Source organism: Antedon bifida, chromosome 1 (genome assembly GCF_963402885.1).
Source record: "Antedon bifida chromosome 1, ecAntBifi1.1, whole genome shotgun sequence".
Classification (NCBI taxonomy): Eukaryota; Metazoa; Echinodermata; class Crinoidea; order Comatulida; family Antedonidae; genus Antedon; species Antedon bifida.
The window spans coordinates 30,725,688-30,745,161 of NC_136226.1; the positions used below are offsets into that span (position 1 = coordinate 30,725,688).

The 19,474-nt window shown below is 32.2% G+C and overlaps 1 protein-coding gene across 5 annotated transcripts in view; it reads left to right on the forward strand.

Annotated features, from left to right (window-relative positions):
- The window catches only part of LOC144849250 (disco-interacting protein 2 homolog C-like), a 52,598-nt gene that overhangs the window by 28,579 nt on the left and 4,545 nt on the right, over positions 1–19,474 (forward strand). For 4 of the 5 annotated variants that reach the window (XM_078706327.1, XM_078706343.1, XM_078706345.1 and 1 more), the window contains 28 exons: positions 1,718–1,888; positions 4,463–4,555; positions 5,077–5,187; positions 6,202–6,281; positions 6,877–7,000; positions 7,336–7,427; positions 7,913–8,023; positions 8,552–8,675; positions 8,905–9,008; positions 9,706–9,873; positions 10,388–10,481; positions 11,093–11,212; positions 11,984–12,238; positions 12,526–12,662; positions 12,949–13,029; positions 13,542–13,669; positions 13,800–13,884; positions 14,431–14,529; positions 14,765–15,091; positions 15,981–16,146; positions 16,431–16,570; positions 16,970–17,131; positions 17,436–17,566; positions 18,010–18,101; positions 18,256–18,332; positions 18,508–18,678; positions 18,921–19,040; positions 19,277–19,351. In XM_078706327.1, the coding sequence (XP_078562453.1) occupies positions 1,718–1,888; positions 4,463–4,555; positions 5,077–5,187; positions 6,202–6,281; positions 6,877–7,000; positions 7,336–7,427; positions 7,913–8,023; positions 8,552–8,675; positions 8,905–9,008; positions 9,706–9,873; positions 10,388–10,481; positions 11,093–11,212; positions 11,984–12,238; positions 12,526–12,662; positions 12,949–13,029; positions 13,542–13,669; positions 13,800–13,884; positions 14,431–14,529; positions 14,765–15,091; positions 15,981–16,146; positions 16,431–16,570; positions 16,970–17,131; positions 17,436–17,566; positions 18,010–18,101; positions 18,256–18,332; positions 18,508–18,678; positions 18,921–19,040; positions 19,277–19,351 (3,638 nt within the window). The remainder of the gene's footprint in view (positions 1–1,717; positions 1,889–4,462; positions 4,556–5,076; positions 5,188–6,201; positions 6,282–6,876; positions 7,001–7,335; positions 7,428–7,912; positions 8,024–8,551; positions 8,676–8,904; positions 9,009–9,705; positions 9,874–10,387; positions 10,482–11,092; positions 11,213–11,983; positions 12,239–12,525; positions 12,663–12,948; positions 13,030–13,541; positions 13,670–13,799; positions 13,885–14,430; positions 14,530–14,764; positions 15,092–15,980; positions 16,147–16,430; positions 16,571–16,969; positions 17,132–17,435; positions 17,567–18,009; positions 18,102–18,255; positions 18,333–18,507; positions 18,679–18,920; positions 19,041–19,276; positions 19,352–19,474) is intronic. The other variant, XM_078706336.1, reaches the window with a different exon arrangement.

The following is a 19,474-nucleotide window of genomic DNA, read 5'->3' on the forward strand; positions in this document are numbered from 1 at the left end:
TACCTAGCTAATCAAATTATTACCTGTAAACATACACTGTTGCAAGATTTATTTTGATTTAAAAAGCTTAGTTTAAATATGCTTTTGACCTTTATGTCATTAATAGTACATTAAATAGGGCTATCCCATCAATTGGATTCTTACTGAGGCTTACCTTTTATACTATATCATAATTCCAATCTATACCCTTATAAGGCATTATCATCAAAAATTTAAAAAAACTAACCTTCATAAATTATAATTAAATAACATTTTAATACCTTTATTATTAAATATGTTGGTATTGTTATGTAGACTAAAGAAAAAAAGTGTTCTCGTTTTGACTGCACCTTAGAGTACATAAGTGTATATAAAGTGTGTTTGCGCCATGTATTAAAATAAACATCACTCAAAAGATCTGTTTAGTTAACTCGCTCGATATTTGATAGAACAACTGCGTGAGAAAAAAAAAACGATTTTATTTCAACATATTACCTTTAATTTGAACCTCTCTTAGTCTGTCTTTGAAAGGAAACAATAAGTTGTCAATTAGCCGCAGCATCCGTCCTGAATTCTACTGAATTGCTTTCACGATTACTGAAGGTTGAGGTGTGTGCCTCGACAAACCCATTTTGCAAATTTATGGAAATTTATAATAATTATATTATCACTTTTTATCTTTAAGAATTAAGCTCTGTCTACACTATCAAACTTTATGTGAAAAAAAAGTGTGATGTGCCCATGTATGGACATGATAATGTCATATCACTACCATATTTGGGCACATCACTACCATATTTGGGCACATCACTACCATATTTGGGCACATCACTACCATATTTGGGCACATCACTACCATATTTGGGCACATCACATTTTTTTTGTCAAACTACATAGTTTGATAGTGTAGACAGAGCTTTAGCCTGGTCACCTTTTTATAAACAATTCAACACTTTGTCTGCTACTCTCAGTCTCCTGAGGTCTCACATTTCCTTTTACTATAATTTATTATACAAAATTACACTCAATATGTTTGCATCATGTTTAAAAAATCAATACTTGAAAATTCACATGTTAAATTTTTTATTATACATTGAATTTACTGTATCCTGGAGTTTATTAACCTTAATGTATTAACCAGTCATACATTTGATGGCAGTTTGTACTTTTTGTATGTTTTTTATACATTGTGGGCGTTTCAATAGATCTTTCACCCACTCGTAACAAAACCTCTGATTCATTCATTCACAGTTAAATTAAATACATTTTTATTTTAACAGGACGTTACAATAATAAGACTGTACATTTTTGATATTCATTCATTTTCTAAGGTCTATACATCAATTATTAATAAATATTGTACACAAATATTGAATTACATAAATTAATAATAATAATAATTAATACTGTACAAAGTACAAAAATATTGAGATGATGAAATAAATACTGTACGTAAAGAATAGATTTAGTGTACAATGATAACTGATTTGTACATCTTTCAATGCGTCTTTAAGTTCTGGTGGCATTTATTATTTGTATCCCCTTTCATACAGTATAGCCTAGTAAAACTCCAGAGATTTGCGGTACTGTACGCCAAACTAACCACCAGTGTTGGCGCTCCGATGTGTGTTTGGAGTAATATAATTTTCAGAAGCACCAAATATAAAAACATTCATGACTTATTGAGAAATTTACTAATATTATTTTAAAAACTGAAAAATTGTCTTATTTTTTTCAGAATCAGATTCTGACAATGAATCTACATCATCAAATCACACAGTTGATTCAATGAGCGGACCGAACCGGGATTCTGGTTTAGGATTTAGACTACCAGGAATAGAGGCTGCCGCCGCAAACGGACACTTAAGACCACCAGGCCAACCACGTGTTCTAGATATCGCAAGTAACAGTAAGTGATGACATCGTCTACTTTAATTAATCTTCGGAATTAAATACTGAAATAAACAGGAAATAATATGATAATATATCCTGTTCACTGTGTATTTAAAATCAAATTTAAACAGTGTTTTGATGAAATTATTATGGCTGGGACGTCACATCGTAAGTGATTAAGTTTGCTGCTGGAGTTCCCCGGGTCTAGTATGTGTGATGTATGTGTTAATTATTAATGAATTGAATAGACATGTGAGTTGGCGGTTGAGTGGGGGGGGGGGGGGGTGACACTTGACTGCCATACAGAGAGACCCGGGTTCAATTCACGACAACTCCCAGTCCACTCGGCTGTAAATGAGTACCTGGTTGAAATACTAGGGAGAAAAAGGTGCCGTGGAAAGGAACAGGCCAACCTAACACAAAAATCCGAGGCTTAGTATAATGAGCTCCTAACAGCTGATTACCCTACGTTTAGAATGAACATGGGACTTGCCTAGATACATTATAGAAAAAGATTCTTGAAAATGATTTTGAATAGAATCCTCAAAATGTGCTCTGTCTCTTTATTTATAATGCACTCCATAATTTATCTAAATTTATTCGGTGGATCTTCCTGGTAAATGGCATATTATTACTTTTGTTGTGAATTTCTTGATTCTCCATTTAAAAGTGTGATACTGTAAAAGGGTGTTCTTAATCAAGTCAGATTTATTATCATTATGCATCAGGTATTACCATCTGGTATTCAAAATATATTACTATTCAACACATTACTATTCAACACATTACTATTCAACACATTACTATTCAACACATTACTATTCAACACATTACTATTCTACTATCATTATAATATAACTTAACAAGAAATATAGTAGAAATAATAGTAGTAATTCTTTTTCTATTATTAAAGACTTTGTGTACCTGTTTATCATTTGTTTGTACACCTGACCTTCAAATTAAAGACAACATTTTAAAAATACAAATAAAAAACATGAAAACAAGACATTAATTTCCTTGTAAGCTTGACTTTATTTGGGAAAACTATAAATCTCATTAAAATGTTAAAGCCAAGGATATTGCAGTATGTTGTATTGCAAGTAAACAGAATGCAACAGCTGGCAGTGTATACGCACATTCTCTTAAATTCCACAGCTATAGATAATTTTCTAATAAAATCCTAATGAAATGGATATGCAAAATGTGGCCTTATGCAAGCTAGTTCTCATTGTGCTGAACCAACTGTAAATCTATACTAAATATAGTATTATGGTATCAATTATCATTTTGAATTATTAAATTTATATATAGTATATGGTATTTTAAAATTATTAAATAAACATTGGATTTTCTGTTTCTTTACCAACAATAACCATAGTAGACAATCATTAATTTACAATTACTTAATTTTTTTAGTAAGAACAGCTTCCCAACCACCTCCTGTATCAATTATCATTTTGAATTATTAAATGAGATAGTATATTGTAATAGTATGGTATTTAAATTATTACATAACGTTAGATTTTCTGTTTGTTTACCAACAATCTTATTTTCAATTACTTATATCTATATGATTTACTAATATGAAATATAAATATATAGTCTAGCTTAAAGACTCATTTATTCACCATGTCTTATCCAGAAAACTTGTAGCGTATTTGTAATGTTTGTAGTCTTTAAGATTTGTAACTTTTTTTCATGTTCTTTGTTGTCAGTAGCGCAGTGAGCGTCTTTTTTTTATACGGATGCTTGCGCTTTACAAATTTCCATTATTATTAATATTATTTATAGTAATAGAAATTTAGATGTAAGAATTAGATTCTGTATTACTTCATTTTGTTGTTAAGCAGAAAGACAGACTTGTATACGTACAGTATTGGGAATATCTATACAGTAGGAACGAGTGAAGAAGGGATGGACTGAATAATTCATGTTCAACTAATCAGCATAATCATGTGCCAAACGAAGTGAAACTATTTCCTAAGGGATCATCTCAACATCTCAGTCATTGCCTTAAAATAGACCTTATGGGAGCTGGCAGTTTCATGGCTGTTGTGTTTTATCATGGAGAAATAACTTATTTCTCCATGGTTTTATTAATATGCAGAAAATTCAAGCCTATTTATTTAAATGGGATAATTTTTCTAACAAAGATGTAATAAAAGTACAAGCATATTTTTAAATTTAAATAACATGTTTTATGTCATGTCTAAAAGTTGACAATTTGACACATTAAATATAAAACTACAGAAAATATATTGTATAGATAGGAAATAGTCTGCGTGGTAGACTTGATCCAGATCATGAATAAGAGTGCTTGATACAGAGGCAGAGCAATATAAATGAAGTACATTTTAGTAGAAAGAAACCAACAGTTAGATTGTGACATAAAATAGTTCTAAATTGTTTCATTCTTTTTTGTAAAGAATACATCAATTCAGCACCTGTGCTGGCTTTGTATTTTTATATTTTATTTTTAGTGTTTATTTTATTGAATAAATATACCGAGATATAAATGTAATATGTTTAGAGGTAATTCTTAGAGGTAACATAAATTACTGATCACGTTATTTGTATCAAATTTTTTTAGCAAGACGAACAGCTTCCCAACCACCTCCCGATGTAACCGCAAGTTCATCACACCAAGTAGCCTTCCGAACCCCTAGACAAGATGTGGCAAGGCGTACGTTTCACTTTCCCTAAAGCTCTGTCTACACTATCAAACTAGTTTGACAAAAAAAAGTGTGATATATATCCAAATATGGTAGTGATAAGCCCAAATGTGATAGTGATATGACATCATCATTTCCATATATCCACATATTTTTGTCACATAAAGTTTGATAGTGTAGACAAGGCTTTATGATTATCAAATATTCATTTATTCATTACAGTGTACTTATACACTAATATTATGCTTTTAATTTCTTTTGTTCCATGCATTTTCAATTATGAATTCTATTTTTTATTCGCACATCGAATTATTAATTTAATATTTTGCACTATAATAAACCTATATAATTTATTTAATATCAGACATCATTAGATTAAGTCTTAAGAACGTTGTTGTTGTATCAATGTTACAACGGAAAACATTCATCAATGTTATAATTGTAACATTTAATTTATGCTATTTATCGTAGTATTATGTTTCTGCACATTCATGTTTTTTTCTAACATATGTAACTCATATTTTATTTGTAGAAGCTAACAGTAAAGTATCCGCTAAAATTCAACAATTACTTAACACCCTAAAAAGACCAAAGAGAAAACCACTACAAGAGTTCTTTTTAGATGAAGAAGAAGAATTGGAATGTAAGTATTAATCTTAAAACTAGTGTGATGTGCCCAAATATGGTAGCGATATGCCTAAATATGGTAGTGATATGACATCATCATGTCCATATATGAGCACATCAAATTTTTTTTCACATAAAATTTGATAGTGTAGACAAGGCTTAAAGCTATGTCTACACTATCAAACTAGTTTGACAAAAAAAAGTGTGATGTGCCCATATATGGACATGATGATGTCATATCTACCATATTTGATCATATCACTACCATATTTGGGCACATCACATTTTTTTTGTCGCATAAAGTTTGATAGTGTAGACAGAGCTTTAAGGTATTTTATTTCAGGTTCATTCAAACAACGAGATCATCAACTATTAAAAGTGATATCGCCAATTACAGGTTACCTTTGTAATTTACACAATCTATCAAGTATCATCTTTCATAAGCAAGTCGTTGGAATTCATTTCATCATCATCACACCATAGCAACCCGACGACACAAGGCATTTTTTCAAATACTACGTAACACATCCAGATGTCCTAATAACATTTTTAGAATCGTATAAAAGCTAAAAATACCAAACAGGAAACGGCCTAACTACCCAAATTTTGATGCAAACAAATAGCTAGAAGGACACTCAGAGAGCGCAAACCTCCACCTAGGCATATGAAAATTGAATGATGTGTTTCCATACAGCTATGAAACCATCCTTTAAAATCTTATGAAAATTGGGCAATAACTTTTTGAGTAATCCTGCTAACTAACATATATAGAAAGAAATAAACACACATGATCGACCACATAACCTATTAACTATTCTAGCAGAGGTAACTATCCAGCAACAATGCTGATATCAACATGAAATGATGAACGATTTTATGTTTTATCAAGGATTCTATGCGTGTTCACTCCCGACAGGATTACGGTTTAATCCATAATTACCAGTGTCAGAAATGTAATTTAACAGAAAAAGAAAAAAAACAGTATAAAAATAGTATAACTAATTTCATTTATTCAAAAATTTATTTTTAGTAACTGCAAACCAAGTTGATCCAAATGCACCAAACCCCGAAGGCAATACAATTACTCCAGCCATTGGAGAGCAACTAACAGTAAGTAGACACTTCTTCATTATTAATGATACTACTGTATCACATAGTTATTTTGTTTGTTTGTTATTGTTATTTATTTATACTGGAGGACCTCTTCAGTCAAAGACTAGTCTCCCAGAGGGCCCAGTTATGATCAGTGGCTGTGATGTACTAGTACACCAGGGTAACCCCCTACTTGTCTTGAAAGATGTACTAGGTTCTTTGAAGTGCACATGAGCTAGATGTGTACACTGGACCTACGGTTTATAGTTTTTATCAGAGAAGACTCATTCTACCACTAGAACCATGGAGCGAGTGAGCCTTGAATCCTTGCCGATGTTATGGCTAAGCTGCTATGTAATTACGGTTCCACTGTCTTAACCGCTCGGCCACTCAATTAATCACCTATCTCATCGTCCATTCCCCCATAAAATCAATTCTATGATTCCATTACTATCTTTTTATATTTGAAACTTTTTACGGAACATTTTCATCAAATCCAATTCTATTTTAATATATCCTTAATAACCACATAGTTGAATATCCTTTTTCTCTCAAAATGTTCAGTACTTTGTTTTCTTCCATTAAAATAAATATAACGTCATTTTGTTTGTAGTTACCAACTGGATTACCTAGACATCTAGAAGCAGCGTTACAACGGTACGGTAACTCAACATTTAAGGCACCGGCTGTCACGTCATTAGACATTAGTGGCAAACCAAAAGAAACGCTTACATACGGTACGTATTTAAAATTATGCTTTTAGTTTTTGAATACTTCATTGTGTATTATTACAATGTTTTTTACTGTTATACAGTCAACTCTCCCAATACCGGACACTTTTGGGCTGGCCTAATTTGTCTGGTATTTGGAATGTGCTTTTAATGGTAAAAATGAATTGGGGACATTTTGAACCTCAAGAAAAGTCTGGTTTTGGGAGAGGGTCCGGTTTTCAGAGAGTCTGGTATTGGGAAATTTAATTTTGGTATTGCTTAAATACTGCATTGTTTATTAGATATATGTTATGCTGAAGGAGATGTCTATTAATTTAAATGTTTTTTCTTTGTGTTTGCAGGTAAACTATTAAGTAGAGCTCAAAAGATAGCATACTTTCTACTCAACAAAATAGGTGGTAGAGCAGAGACTGCAATCAAACCCGGTGATCGGGTGAGTAAATTTATAATCATATGTACGTGTAGTAACATAAAATGAAATTGTATCGAAAAAACTATATATAAATAACAAACTATAGTACGCTAAACATTAAATACTAATTATTTTAATGTTGTATAAAAAACTTTTGATAAACCAAAAAAAAAAAAAAATTTTTTTATGCACTATTATTTTAAAACCAGATGAAATTTTTCAAGAATAATTATTTTAACTTATAAACTCCTAATTTGTTCTGAATTTTATTTGAAGCACAAAAAATTCTTTAGTCTTAATAATAACTGAAGTACAAGTACAGACTTGTTTATTCCTATAGCCTACAGACAATAGCCTATTCTTCACTATTAAGGTTTTGAAATTTGTAAGAATACAACACTTTGTCAATTGGCATTAGTAATCTGTTTCTATTTTTGTGTATTTTTGTAAATTATAACTGAATATTTGCTGAAAATAAACAAAAGGTGTTCTTGTTTTCATTTCAGGTGGCTCTTGTTTATCCAAATTCCGATCCAGCTAATTTTTTGTGTGCTTTTTATAGCTGTTTATTTGCCGGGGTTGTGCCAGTAGCCATCGAAGTACCTGTTTCACGAAAGGTACACTTTGTTGTTTTACTTCAAATCATTTATGACTTTTACAATGTAGAATTAGAAATCAGTAATGGATATACATTGATGTTTATTTTTAACGTTACTATTTTATTGTTATTGCTTGTCATACATTAATATATAAAATAAATAAATTACAATATGTTTATACTTTGTGCAAGGTTCTTTTCATTTTTTATTTATGTACGTCTAAGTATTTTAGTCTGTTTCGTGCCTAGCTTACCTGGATAAACCGACAAATGCCATGTTCTCCTCGAAGAGCGAGATATACTCAGACATGTTTTCTCTTGCATGTCTTGAAAATAAATGATTTGTGGGGATGCTCTCACTTATGGAGTCAATGAATTTTCTACTCTTCGAGTATATCTTGCTCTTCGAGGAGAACATGGCATTTGTTGGTTTATCCAGGTAAGCTAGCACTAGCAGATTTTTCTAGTGTAATTTCCCTGTGAAGTCAAGTTTTATGTATAACTCAGTTGTAAACACAACAATAAAATTTACCTTTTTTTACTTCAGGATGCTGGCAGTCAACAGATAGGGTTTCTCCTTGGTAGCCTTGGTATAGTTAATGCTTTGACTACTGCGCAATGTCTCAAAGAATTACCCAGAAATTCCTCTGGAGAGGTAGCACATTTTAAAGGTTAGTAAGCCAACATTGCTAACAACCCGGGCTATTATGTCACATTAAAATGACGTATAAAAAATTATTTTTCAGGGGACAATATATCTTTAAATATTCAGGAATTGACATAAGTTATAAGTGAATTCCAACTATTTTCAAAGACCAAACAATAATTAATTGATGCACTCTTAACTTTATACAGTATAGTATGGACAACAGCATTATCATTCACATTCTTTGTCTTTAGGTTGGCCAAAATTAAGTTGGCATGTAACCGAGCATCTGAACAAACCTCCTAAAGATTGGCAGATGCCGTCACGGATGTCAGATGATTCTCCTGCTTATATAGAAGTAAGTATCATTTTCAATGTTATTATAAAAACAGACATTGTTATTCCAGGGGTTCTTGGAAAACAAGGAAAAACATAAGGAAGTATGCAGCCAGCCATGCTCACCTAGATGTAAAGTGACCTACATATTAAAATACATTTTATTGTGCATGCACAATAGTCAATATGATATATACATATTTGGTATAATAATAATAAGAAACTGCCCAGCAATAAAGCTGAAATACAGATTATGTGCAGATTAGATTAGAATAACTTAATGCATTACTTGGAATACAACAGGTCAAAAATCGAATTACGTGTTTATTTTGTCTAAAACAATCATGATCTTATTTCCTTGAAAAACATTGATGCTTAATACAGTATTGTATTATACAGTACAGTATTTAAATTCAATTTTAATCGCCTCCCTTAGGAGGAAATATAAAAACTGTACAATAAAATTAGACACATCTACATATTCACATTAATCATAAAGCATATAGCTTACAGCATATAATATATTTGTATAGCGAAATGGCCTTATGCCATTTTACTATCATGGGCAGAATGGTTTTGTGTTTCGTTACATTTTCAATTTTAGCTTTCATGATCCATGTAGATTTTGGTCTTCGTCTTAGCTCTCTTTTCTGTTTAATTCATTTAATGCAATTGTTGCACAATCCTCTTATATTAACAAGCAATGTATTTGTTCTTAGTATACAACAGATAAAGATGGCAGTGTTATGGGAGTTACAATCTCAAGGAGTGCAATGTTACAACACTGTCGTACATTAACGGTAGCTTGCAACTATTCAGAGGGAGAAGTAATGGTCAGTGTGCTGGACTTTAAGAGGGACGTTGGTCTCTGGCATAGTATACTTTGTGTAAGTTATTATTTTACTTATTGGTCAGTGGAAATTAGAATGCATAAAGCTCTGTCTACACTAGTAAACTAGTCTGACCAAAAAAAGTTTAATTTTAATGTATAATACTAATAGAATTCACAAAATCAAATTTAACGTGTGAATTTTCAAGTATTGATTTTTAAACATGATGTAAACATATTGAGTGTAATTTTGTATAATAAATTATAGTAAAAGGAAATGTGAAGTCTCAGGAGACTGAGAGTAGCAGACAAGTGTTGAATTGTGCCCAAATACGGTAGTGATATGCCCAAATATGGTAGTGATATGACATCATGCCCACATCACATTTTTTTTGTCACATAAAGTTTGATAGTGTAGACAGAGCTTTAGAATAGAGTAGTATATAAACGTATTTTCTGTTGACATGTAGTAACACATATAAATTATCAGTAACATAAATCTTAGTTAATTAATACGTATTCTTTTTGTAATGATTAATTGATTACTTTTTGTATTGATTAATTGATTACAGAGTGTTTTTAATGGCATGCATGCAATACACGTGCCTTATGGCTTAATGAAGGTCAACCCAGCTTCATGGATGCATATGATTACTAAATATAAAGGTAGGCTTTAATGTTCAAACATGTTTATGTTATTAAACTATAACAAATATCTTATAATCAGACACGATTAAAATTTAAGGACATTTTTGCAATGCACATATGCGTCCATTGTACACTTATTTTGAAGTGAGTGCTCTGTTAGTACATATATTATTATGTTATTAACATATTATTTTATGTCATTGAACTATGACAAAGATCTTATAATCAGACAGAACTCAAAGTGATGGACATTTTTGCAATGAAAATGCATCCAATGTACACTTATTTTGAAGCCAGTGTTCTGTCATTAAATATTAACATGTTAACATATTATTAGCAATATTCATGATTCAATTATTATTCTATTTATCTAAAAGTAGATAGATATATTGTTGCATAAATTACCAAATACTTATATCAATGTAGAAATTCTTATTTTATGCTTTATTCTTTTTAATTAGAAAAACTACTTTGTAATTTTTATATTATTTATTTTATATTATAAAATAATAATAATGGAAATAAGCTTATAAGCTTTTTGGGCTATCCTGGAAAATGTATTATTTGTAATGTCAGTAATTTATGTTATCACTTTCCCAATAAATTCAAAAATTCTTGATTTGTTTTAGCGTCTGTTGCTGTGGTGAAGTCACGTGACATGCATTGGGGTCTAATGGCTCAGAAAGAACACAAGGACGTGAGGTTGGACACTATACGAATGTTACTGGTGGCCGACGGAGCCAATCCTTGTAAGTTTACTTACTAATCAAATGACGTCATGATCGATAAAAACAATAAAATCGTTGTATTGTAACAATATTATTGCTCTTACTAATCATGACGTAATTTCATTGGACGTGTGAAAATAGTGTTTTCATTAAAGGCAACATAGATGGTTATCCTATAGTTCTAGTATGAAAACTTTTAAAATTGCTTTTGTTTCAGGTATTAAAAATGCATATTTATCTATTTATCGTCGATCGTTATCGACCTAGTGTAAATGGGCATTTAAGTTATACGTTTTTAAACAAATTTGCTAAGCATAATTGCTCATGAATAAATATTGTCTTATCTTAAGTGTTTACTCAGTGAAGAATTCAATTTATGCAGTTATGATGTCTATGTATTTATATTTAGCTTTCATCAACTATTTTATCAGTTAGTAAATGTTTGCATCATATGTTTAAAATTCAATGAGTTTTTTTTTCTTTAATTTTGGAATTCCAATCCATTGTATTGTCAATCTTATATTGAAATTTTGGAAATATAATTTATAATTCAGCTACTGGTTGCTATGTTTTAAGATTCCTTTATGCTATTTTGTTTTTTCATTAGAATACCATTATATATACAAACTCTCCCAAAACCAGACTTTTCTTGAGATCCCAAATTCATTTTTACTATTAAAAACACACTCCGAATACCAGACTTTCCAATAAACCAGACATATTAGGTTGCGTTGATTTTTTCAAAAAAAAATTGCTCATAATTTATTGTCATAATTTTGTTTTATTATCCAGGGTCATTATCGTCATGTGATGCTTTTCTTAACACCTTCCAAAGTAGAGGCCTAAAAACAGAGACAATTTGTCCTTGCGCAAGCACGACAGAAGCACTTACTATATCAATACGAAGGCCTGGAAAGACCGGGAGTACTGCGTCAGGCCGAGGCGTGCTATCAATGGCTGGCCTGAGCTACGGTGTGGTCAGGGTAGATACCGATGATAAACTAACCTCTCTGACATTACAAGATGTTGGTGTCGTTATGCCTGGAGGTAAGCTATATTCATATTTATTTATTTAAACACATTCTTGTTTACAACAATACCAGCCAATTCTGGCTTATCAGTGAACAAATATATATTATAGCAATTAAAATAAACACAGATAAAAACATCAAATAACAAGTTTTAACGTTCTTACAACACCAAATAAATAACGACCAAAGGAGCATAGGACTTCCAGGTAGAAGGGGATAAAAAACAATTTTAAAAACTTTATCATTCACTGATTTATGTATTGTTATTCTTTAATCTAATTTGTTACTTGATATTATTTTCAGCCGCGATGGTGGTTGTGAAAGTAGATAATAACCCAATTTTGTGCAAGACGGACGAAGTAGGTGAACTGTGCGTAGCCTCCGAGGCTGTGGGCAGCTCTTACTGGGGACTCACTGGCAAATCAAACCAAGTTTTTAAGGTGAATATAAATACTGTACTGTAATAGTTATGTGTAGCCTCATTGGAAAATCAGACCAAGTGTCTAAAGCTCTGTCTACACTATCAAACTTTATGTGATGTACCCATATATGGACATGATGATGTCATATCACTACCATATTTGGGCACATCACACTTTTGTTGTCAAACTAGTTTGATAGTGTAGACAGAGCTTTAGGCAAGTATAATACTACACTGTAATATTTATTTTATTACAAAACAGAATTTTGCGGTAGGTGTTAACCTTTGACCTGTTTATTTTCTAGGTGTATCCTCTTGGTAGTGATGGATCACCTGTCAGTCAACAAACATTCACAAAAACTGGACTTCTTGGTTTCTTAGGACCGGTAAGGAAACATTTATTTATAAAAGCTATGTCTACACTATCAAACTAGTTTGACAAAAAAAAGTATTATGTGCCCAAATATGGTAGTGATAAGCTCAAATATGGTAGTGATATGACATCATGTCCATATATGGACATATCACATTTTTTGTCACATAAAGTGTGATAGTGTGGATACTTAGCTGTTCATTTCATTTCATTTATTTCGTCAATTAGAAACATGATAAAACAATACAAATAAGCATAACAAACCCCATGACAGTGACAGGATTAAACAAAAGCAAACTTAATTGCTGTACAAATTCTCTACACCGTCACGCGTGACATATAATACACAATTAAAATCATTAGAGGCCTCCAGTTGCAATGAATTCTACTAGTCCTAAGGATTCCAAAACTGCCAAGAACTCAACTTGAGCATTAAAATCTCACGGAATTGATATTTGGAACATTTGTAATATAAAAATACAAAGATATACAATAAAAAGGTAGTTAATCATGTTTTATTTGTAGGGAGGTTTGGTGTTTGTTTGTGGTAAAACCGATGGTTTAATGACAGTGAGTGGACGAAGACACAATACCGATGACATCATTGCAACGGTATTAGCTGTTGAACCAATGAAATTCATCTATAGAGGAAGGTTGGTACTCATTATTGTTGTATTAATCCTACATGTCACAGCTAGCTATAAAGAAAAATGGAATGTAACATTAGCTGCTGAATGAAAGCCGTCAACCATGACATTAATTGATACATTTCTTAATTTTTAGAATTGCTGTATTTTCCATCAAAGTTTTAAAAGATGAACGGGTTATTATTATTGCTGAACAAAGGCCAGATGCCACTGAGGAAGAGGTAATGTTTAATGGACAGATTAATGTATATTTTGCCTTGTATCTACATATTGCACAATTTATTTGCTTAAAGATATATTTGCCCTAAACAAATTTTTTTCAATTTTTTGGTTGAATAGGCCATTTTAATGTCATATAATAGTTATTCACTTTGACCAAAAACTGGATCGGAAAAAAAAATAATTACCTGAAAAAAATGTAATTTTAAGCAAAAAATACGTAAAGTGTCTGTCAGACAATGGTTTTTGGTTAAAATTAACTGTTTCTTTTGTATTTTTATAAGTGAAATAATTATTTTTTGGTTTTTTTTTACAGAAGTGAATAACTTTATTAAAACTGCAAAATGACCTATTTAAAGTCCGATTTTAGTAATCTTCATTTTTCATGTTTTTTTGGGGACAATACATCTTTAAATCATTTGTAATGAGTATTAAAGATTTCTGTATTCCCAGTAGTGGCAGAGTTTTCCTGCACTATATTATGTAATTATTAATATTGTTATGTTAGTGTTGTGTCAATCTTAATTTGTCTCCATTTTTTTAACCAGTGCTTCCAGTGGATGAGTCGTGTTCTCCAGGCTATCGACAGTATACATCAAGTTGGGGTGTACTGCCTTGCATTAGTACCACCTAATACTTTGCCAAAGGTAATTCAATTTAAAATAAATTTTAATTTTATTTAGAGTATATCCAATGGCTTCTCATGTTCACCAATATAGTAAAAGGCCTGTGGGAATACTATTAAAAAATAATAATACAATTTTAAAAATCTATGTGAATACAATTTAAGGGAAATACTTAAATATTTATTGAGTTAAGTGAATACGGCCACAGGTATATATGTGTTTTGCTTAGGTAGTAACTTTAATATTTTCCCCACAGACCCCACTAGGAGGTATACACCTTTCAGACACCAAACAAAAGTTCCTAGATGGTTTGCTTCATCCTACTAATGTGCTCATGTGTCCGCACACGTGCGTAACCAACCTACCGAAACCGAGAATCAAACCGTCTGACGTTGGGCCGGCATCCGTCATGATGGGGAATCTGGTAGCGGGAACAAGAATTGCTGGGGCAGCTGGTCGGGATATTGGCAGCGTTGATGAGGAAACAGAAACGGGAAGGAAGTACCAGTTCCTGTCTGAAGTCTTAAAGTGGAGAGCTCAGTCGACTCCTGATCATGTTCTTTATACACTCATGAACAGTAAAGTAAGAACAAAATACTGAAATGCTGAAATATAGATTATGTGCAGATTAGATTAGAATAACTTAATGCTTTACTTGGAATACAACAGGTCAAGCTAAAGCTCTGTCTACAATATCAAACTTTATGTGACAAAAAAGATGTGATGTACCCAAATATGGACATGATGGTGTCATATCACTAGAATATTTGGGCATATCACTACCATATTTGGGCATATCACTACCATATTTGGGCATATCACTACCATATTTGGGCATATCACTACCATATTTGGGCATATCACTACCATATTTGGGCATATCACACTTTTTTAATGCTTTACTTGGAATACAACAGGTGAAGCTAAAGCTTATATAGGTTTATTATAGTGCAAAATATTAAATTAATAATTTGATGTGCGAATAAAGAAAATTCATAATAAATAATGCATGGAACAAAAGAAAGTACACTGTAATGAATAAATGAATATTTGATAATCATAAAGTCATGTCTACACAATCAAACACAGACAAAAAAGATGTACCCAAATATGGACATGATGATGTCATATCACTAGAATATTTGGGCATATCACTCCCATATTTGAGTACACCACACTTTTTTTGTCAAACTAGTTTGATGTGTAGACAGAGCTTAATACAATAAGGTGCTTTCGATTGTGACGACCCACGTATTGATATTTTATCAGTTGTTGTCTGGACCTAGAAACTACTAAAACTGTCATGGAACAGAACGAGGAAGTACATCCAATTGACATGACCTAGCTTGTTCTAAGGTCGTCGGGTCGGGTCAAATCGAAAGCACGTACATAATTTTTTCACCAATGACATTATTGAGCATTCTTTCTTCAACAAGGTCATTTTGACTAATAACTGACCTTTGACCTTGCAGGGTAGTGTAGCAGGAACTTTGACCTGTAGTCAGCTCCACAAGAAGGCAGAGAGGATAGCAGTGTTATTACAAGATAAAGGAAAGATCAATACTGGTGATCATGTGTCGCTAATCTTTCCACCAGGCTTGGATCTGGTAGCTGCCTTCTATGGCTGTTTGTATGTTGGTAAGTACAATAATCATTATTTATTAGCGACTTTGATAACTTTAGAGGGCGCCATATTTAAAAGGTCAATCGGGACAAAAAGTTCCTAGCTAGCCTAGATAGAGTTTTTTGTCCCGATTGACCTTTTAAATATGGCGCCCTCTGGAGTTATCGAAGTTGTTATTCTCCACTAGAATCATCTTTTTTTTATTCTTCTCTATACCATTCATTCCTCCTTACTTCAGATAGTACAGCCATACAACAAAATATACAATATGACAATGCTTATTTTATTCTTTTGATAGGTGTTGTACCAGTAACAGTCCGTCCTCCCCACCCTCAAAACATCCAAACAACTCTACCCACGGTCAGAATGATTGTAGAGGTCAGTAAGTCAAGAGCAATCTTGACCACACTACAGGTCATCAAGTTACTAAAGTCAAAGGTAAAACATTTTTCTTTTTTTTATGATAAAATGTCGTCTAATATGGAAGTAATATGTCCACTTTTCGGAGATTGTGGACAAATAACCAATTAAGTCTCCATCCCATTTTAACGCTAATAAAACCGGTCATTTTTTGGACACTTATGGAGACATACTCCCATAATAATGCAGCTACTGTAGTAATCAGCACAAAGTTGTTTCTTGATCTAACCGGTATCTATTTTATACACCTGGGTGGGGAGAGACAAATGTAAGTAAAGTGTCTTGCCTTACAAGCAATGCGGTGAGAGTTAGATTCGAACCATGATCTCGCGATCAGTAATCCAACGTCCAACACACTGCGCCACACGCCCTCATCAAATAACACACTTTGATGTGTTTTTTTGTTTTGTATCTCAGGAGGCAACAGGAACAGTTGATACTAAATCTTGGCCAACAATACTGGACACTGATGACCTGCCAAAGAAAAAGCTGACGAGTTATTACCGAGCTCCTACCCCAGAAATGATGTGCTTCTTGGATTTCAGTGTGTCTACCACCGGCATGTTAGCTGGTGTAAAGGTTCGTTATTTTCAGAGAAAAACTGTTTTTAACAACACAATTGTACTAATTAAACAACTATCTTTGATTGGCTGATTTGTTTACTATGTAATTTTGTGACTGATATATGTTATCATTTGTTACAATTCTCTTCACCTGATGATAAGCTATGCCCGAAACATGTCATGTTAATAAATTTATTTTGAGGCAGTTTTAAATTGTTTGATTGTTTCTATCTACCCTGCCTATACAGCTCTTCGATTTATATTTTAAAACATATTATGTATCTCCCATATTTAAATGAGGTTGTTTTGCTTATTTGTAGATATCGCATTCGGGTGCTAGTGCACTATGTCGGTCACAAAAGCTAGCGTGTGAGCTGTACCCATCAAGGGTTATCTGCCTATGTCTGGACCCATACTCTGGCTTAGGATTTGTATTATGGAGTTTAACAAGGTAATATATACTTTTTTGTTATTTTTTTTTTAATTTCATACGCATCCAACAGCCAATAACTTACCAATTACAGGATGGATAAACTATTTTATAATTTATCATGCTTATAAAGTTGAAAGAGTTTTGAGTTACAACCCTGGCACTAGGTCAGGATTGAACCCTGGACCTTGGGATTGGAAGACAAACACATTCCAACCACCAAGCTACAGCTCCACTTTATTTTAAAGACAAATGACATGTTAGTTATATTCTAAATAAATTAGCTGTGTCTTTTGTATGTCTATATATATTTTTTGCAGACAAATTTAACCCTTGCCATACCTCCAGTTTCTAGCGCATTTAGTATGAATCAGTTGATTACATGAACTAACACTGTCAGTTGCACCAATTCATAATTGATTTTGAGTATTAACATTAAAACATTGCTTTACTTGTTTTCACAGTGTTTATTCTGGTCACCAATCCATTTTGATTCCACCTTCTGAAGTGGAGGCTAACCCTGCATTATGGCTTAGCACTCTTAGTCAATACAAAGGTAATTTTCTTTTAAGATTAGGTTGTAGGAACAGGATCTGTTTTAGAAAGGTTACTTAATACATTCTAAGAAAAATGTTGTGCTCTCATAACTTTCTGGTTGTTGGATCCTGTTTGACATTTTTGTGTTATTGATTAAAATTGCTTTTTTCTAGTTCGTGACACATTCTGTTCATATTCTGTGATGGAACTATGTACCAAGGGATTAGGAACATCTGTCAATGGACTAAAGGTAAGTAAATAATTCAGTATTTTGTTTCAGACTATATCGGTTACAAAAAAGGAATAGAAACTTACTTAAACTGTGAAATTACTTTGGTTTCATACAATCTTTTTTATATATTCAGTATTGAATATAATATTAATTTATCTGAATAAATAACCATAAATGATATCTTGTTTGTTAGTCTCGTGGAGTATCACTATCTGCTGTACGGTCCCTTGTTGTAGTAGCTGAGGAGAGGCCTAGAGTTGCTCTAACTACTCACTTCTGTACACTGTTCAGAACGGTTGGCCTAGCCACAAGATCAGTCAGCACTGCTTTTGGATGTCGTGTCAATGTTGCTATAGGAATGCAGGTAAGGAAAATGTTCAAATTTAAAATAGTATACAAATAATGAGTTGAATAGTACACCCAGTCATTGAAATGGAAGAAAATAATGCATTTCACATAAAACAAATTGCAAAGACACATCTCCGTTATAACAGCAATTTATTCCAATGATTCATTTGTACTTATCAGTCAGATGTTTCTTCAATTTTAATTAATTTTAGATAAAAGGTTGCATATAATTATTTGATTTTGATATTATGTTTACAGGGAGCCTCCAGTCCTGACCCTAGCAATGTATACGTTGATGTTCGGGCTCTGCGAAACGATCGAGTTACATTGGTGGAAAAAGGCAGTCCACATGGGCTGTGTATGATGGAATCTGGCAAGGTAATTTTTACCATAGTTAATTTAGGATACGAAAATGTATCAAAAATATAGTACAGTATATAATTATAAAACAAAGGGTCTTATTTCTTTATTACTGAATTATAGATATAATGGGTTTGGCTCACCTTTTGCAGAGTTACTTTTATATCATATATATAATTAAATGTATTTATCAAAGTTCTTATTCCAATCTGTAATTTTGAAGTTACTTTTAAAATGACATTTTTTCTTTTCAGATTCTTCCAGGTGTGAAGGTAGTAATTGCACATCCTGAAACAAAGGGACAATGTGCTGATTCTCATTTGGGAGAGGTAAGTAGGGCCTAGTTTTTACCCTGTCCTCATTCTCATTTATTTAGATTTTCTAAAATTGTTTTAAAAATCTGTATTTACAGTGATGAGGATCACTTTTGTGGTAATGATCTTTTCAAATAA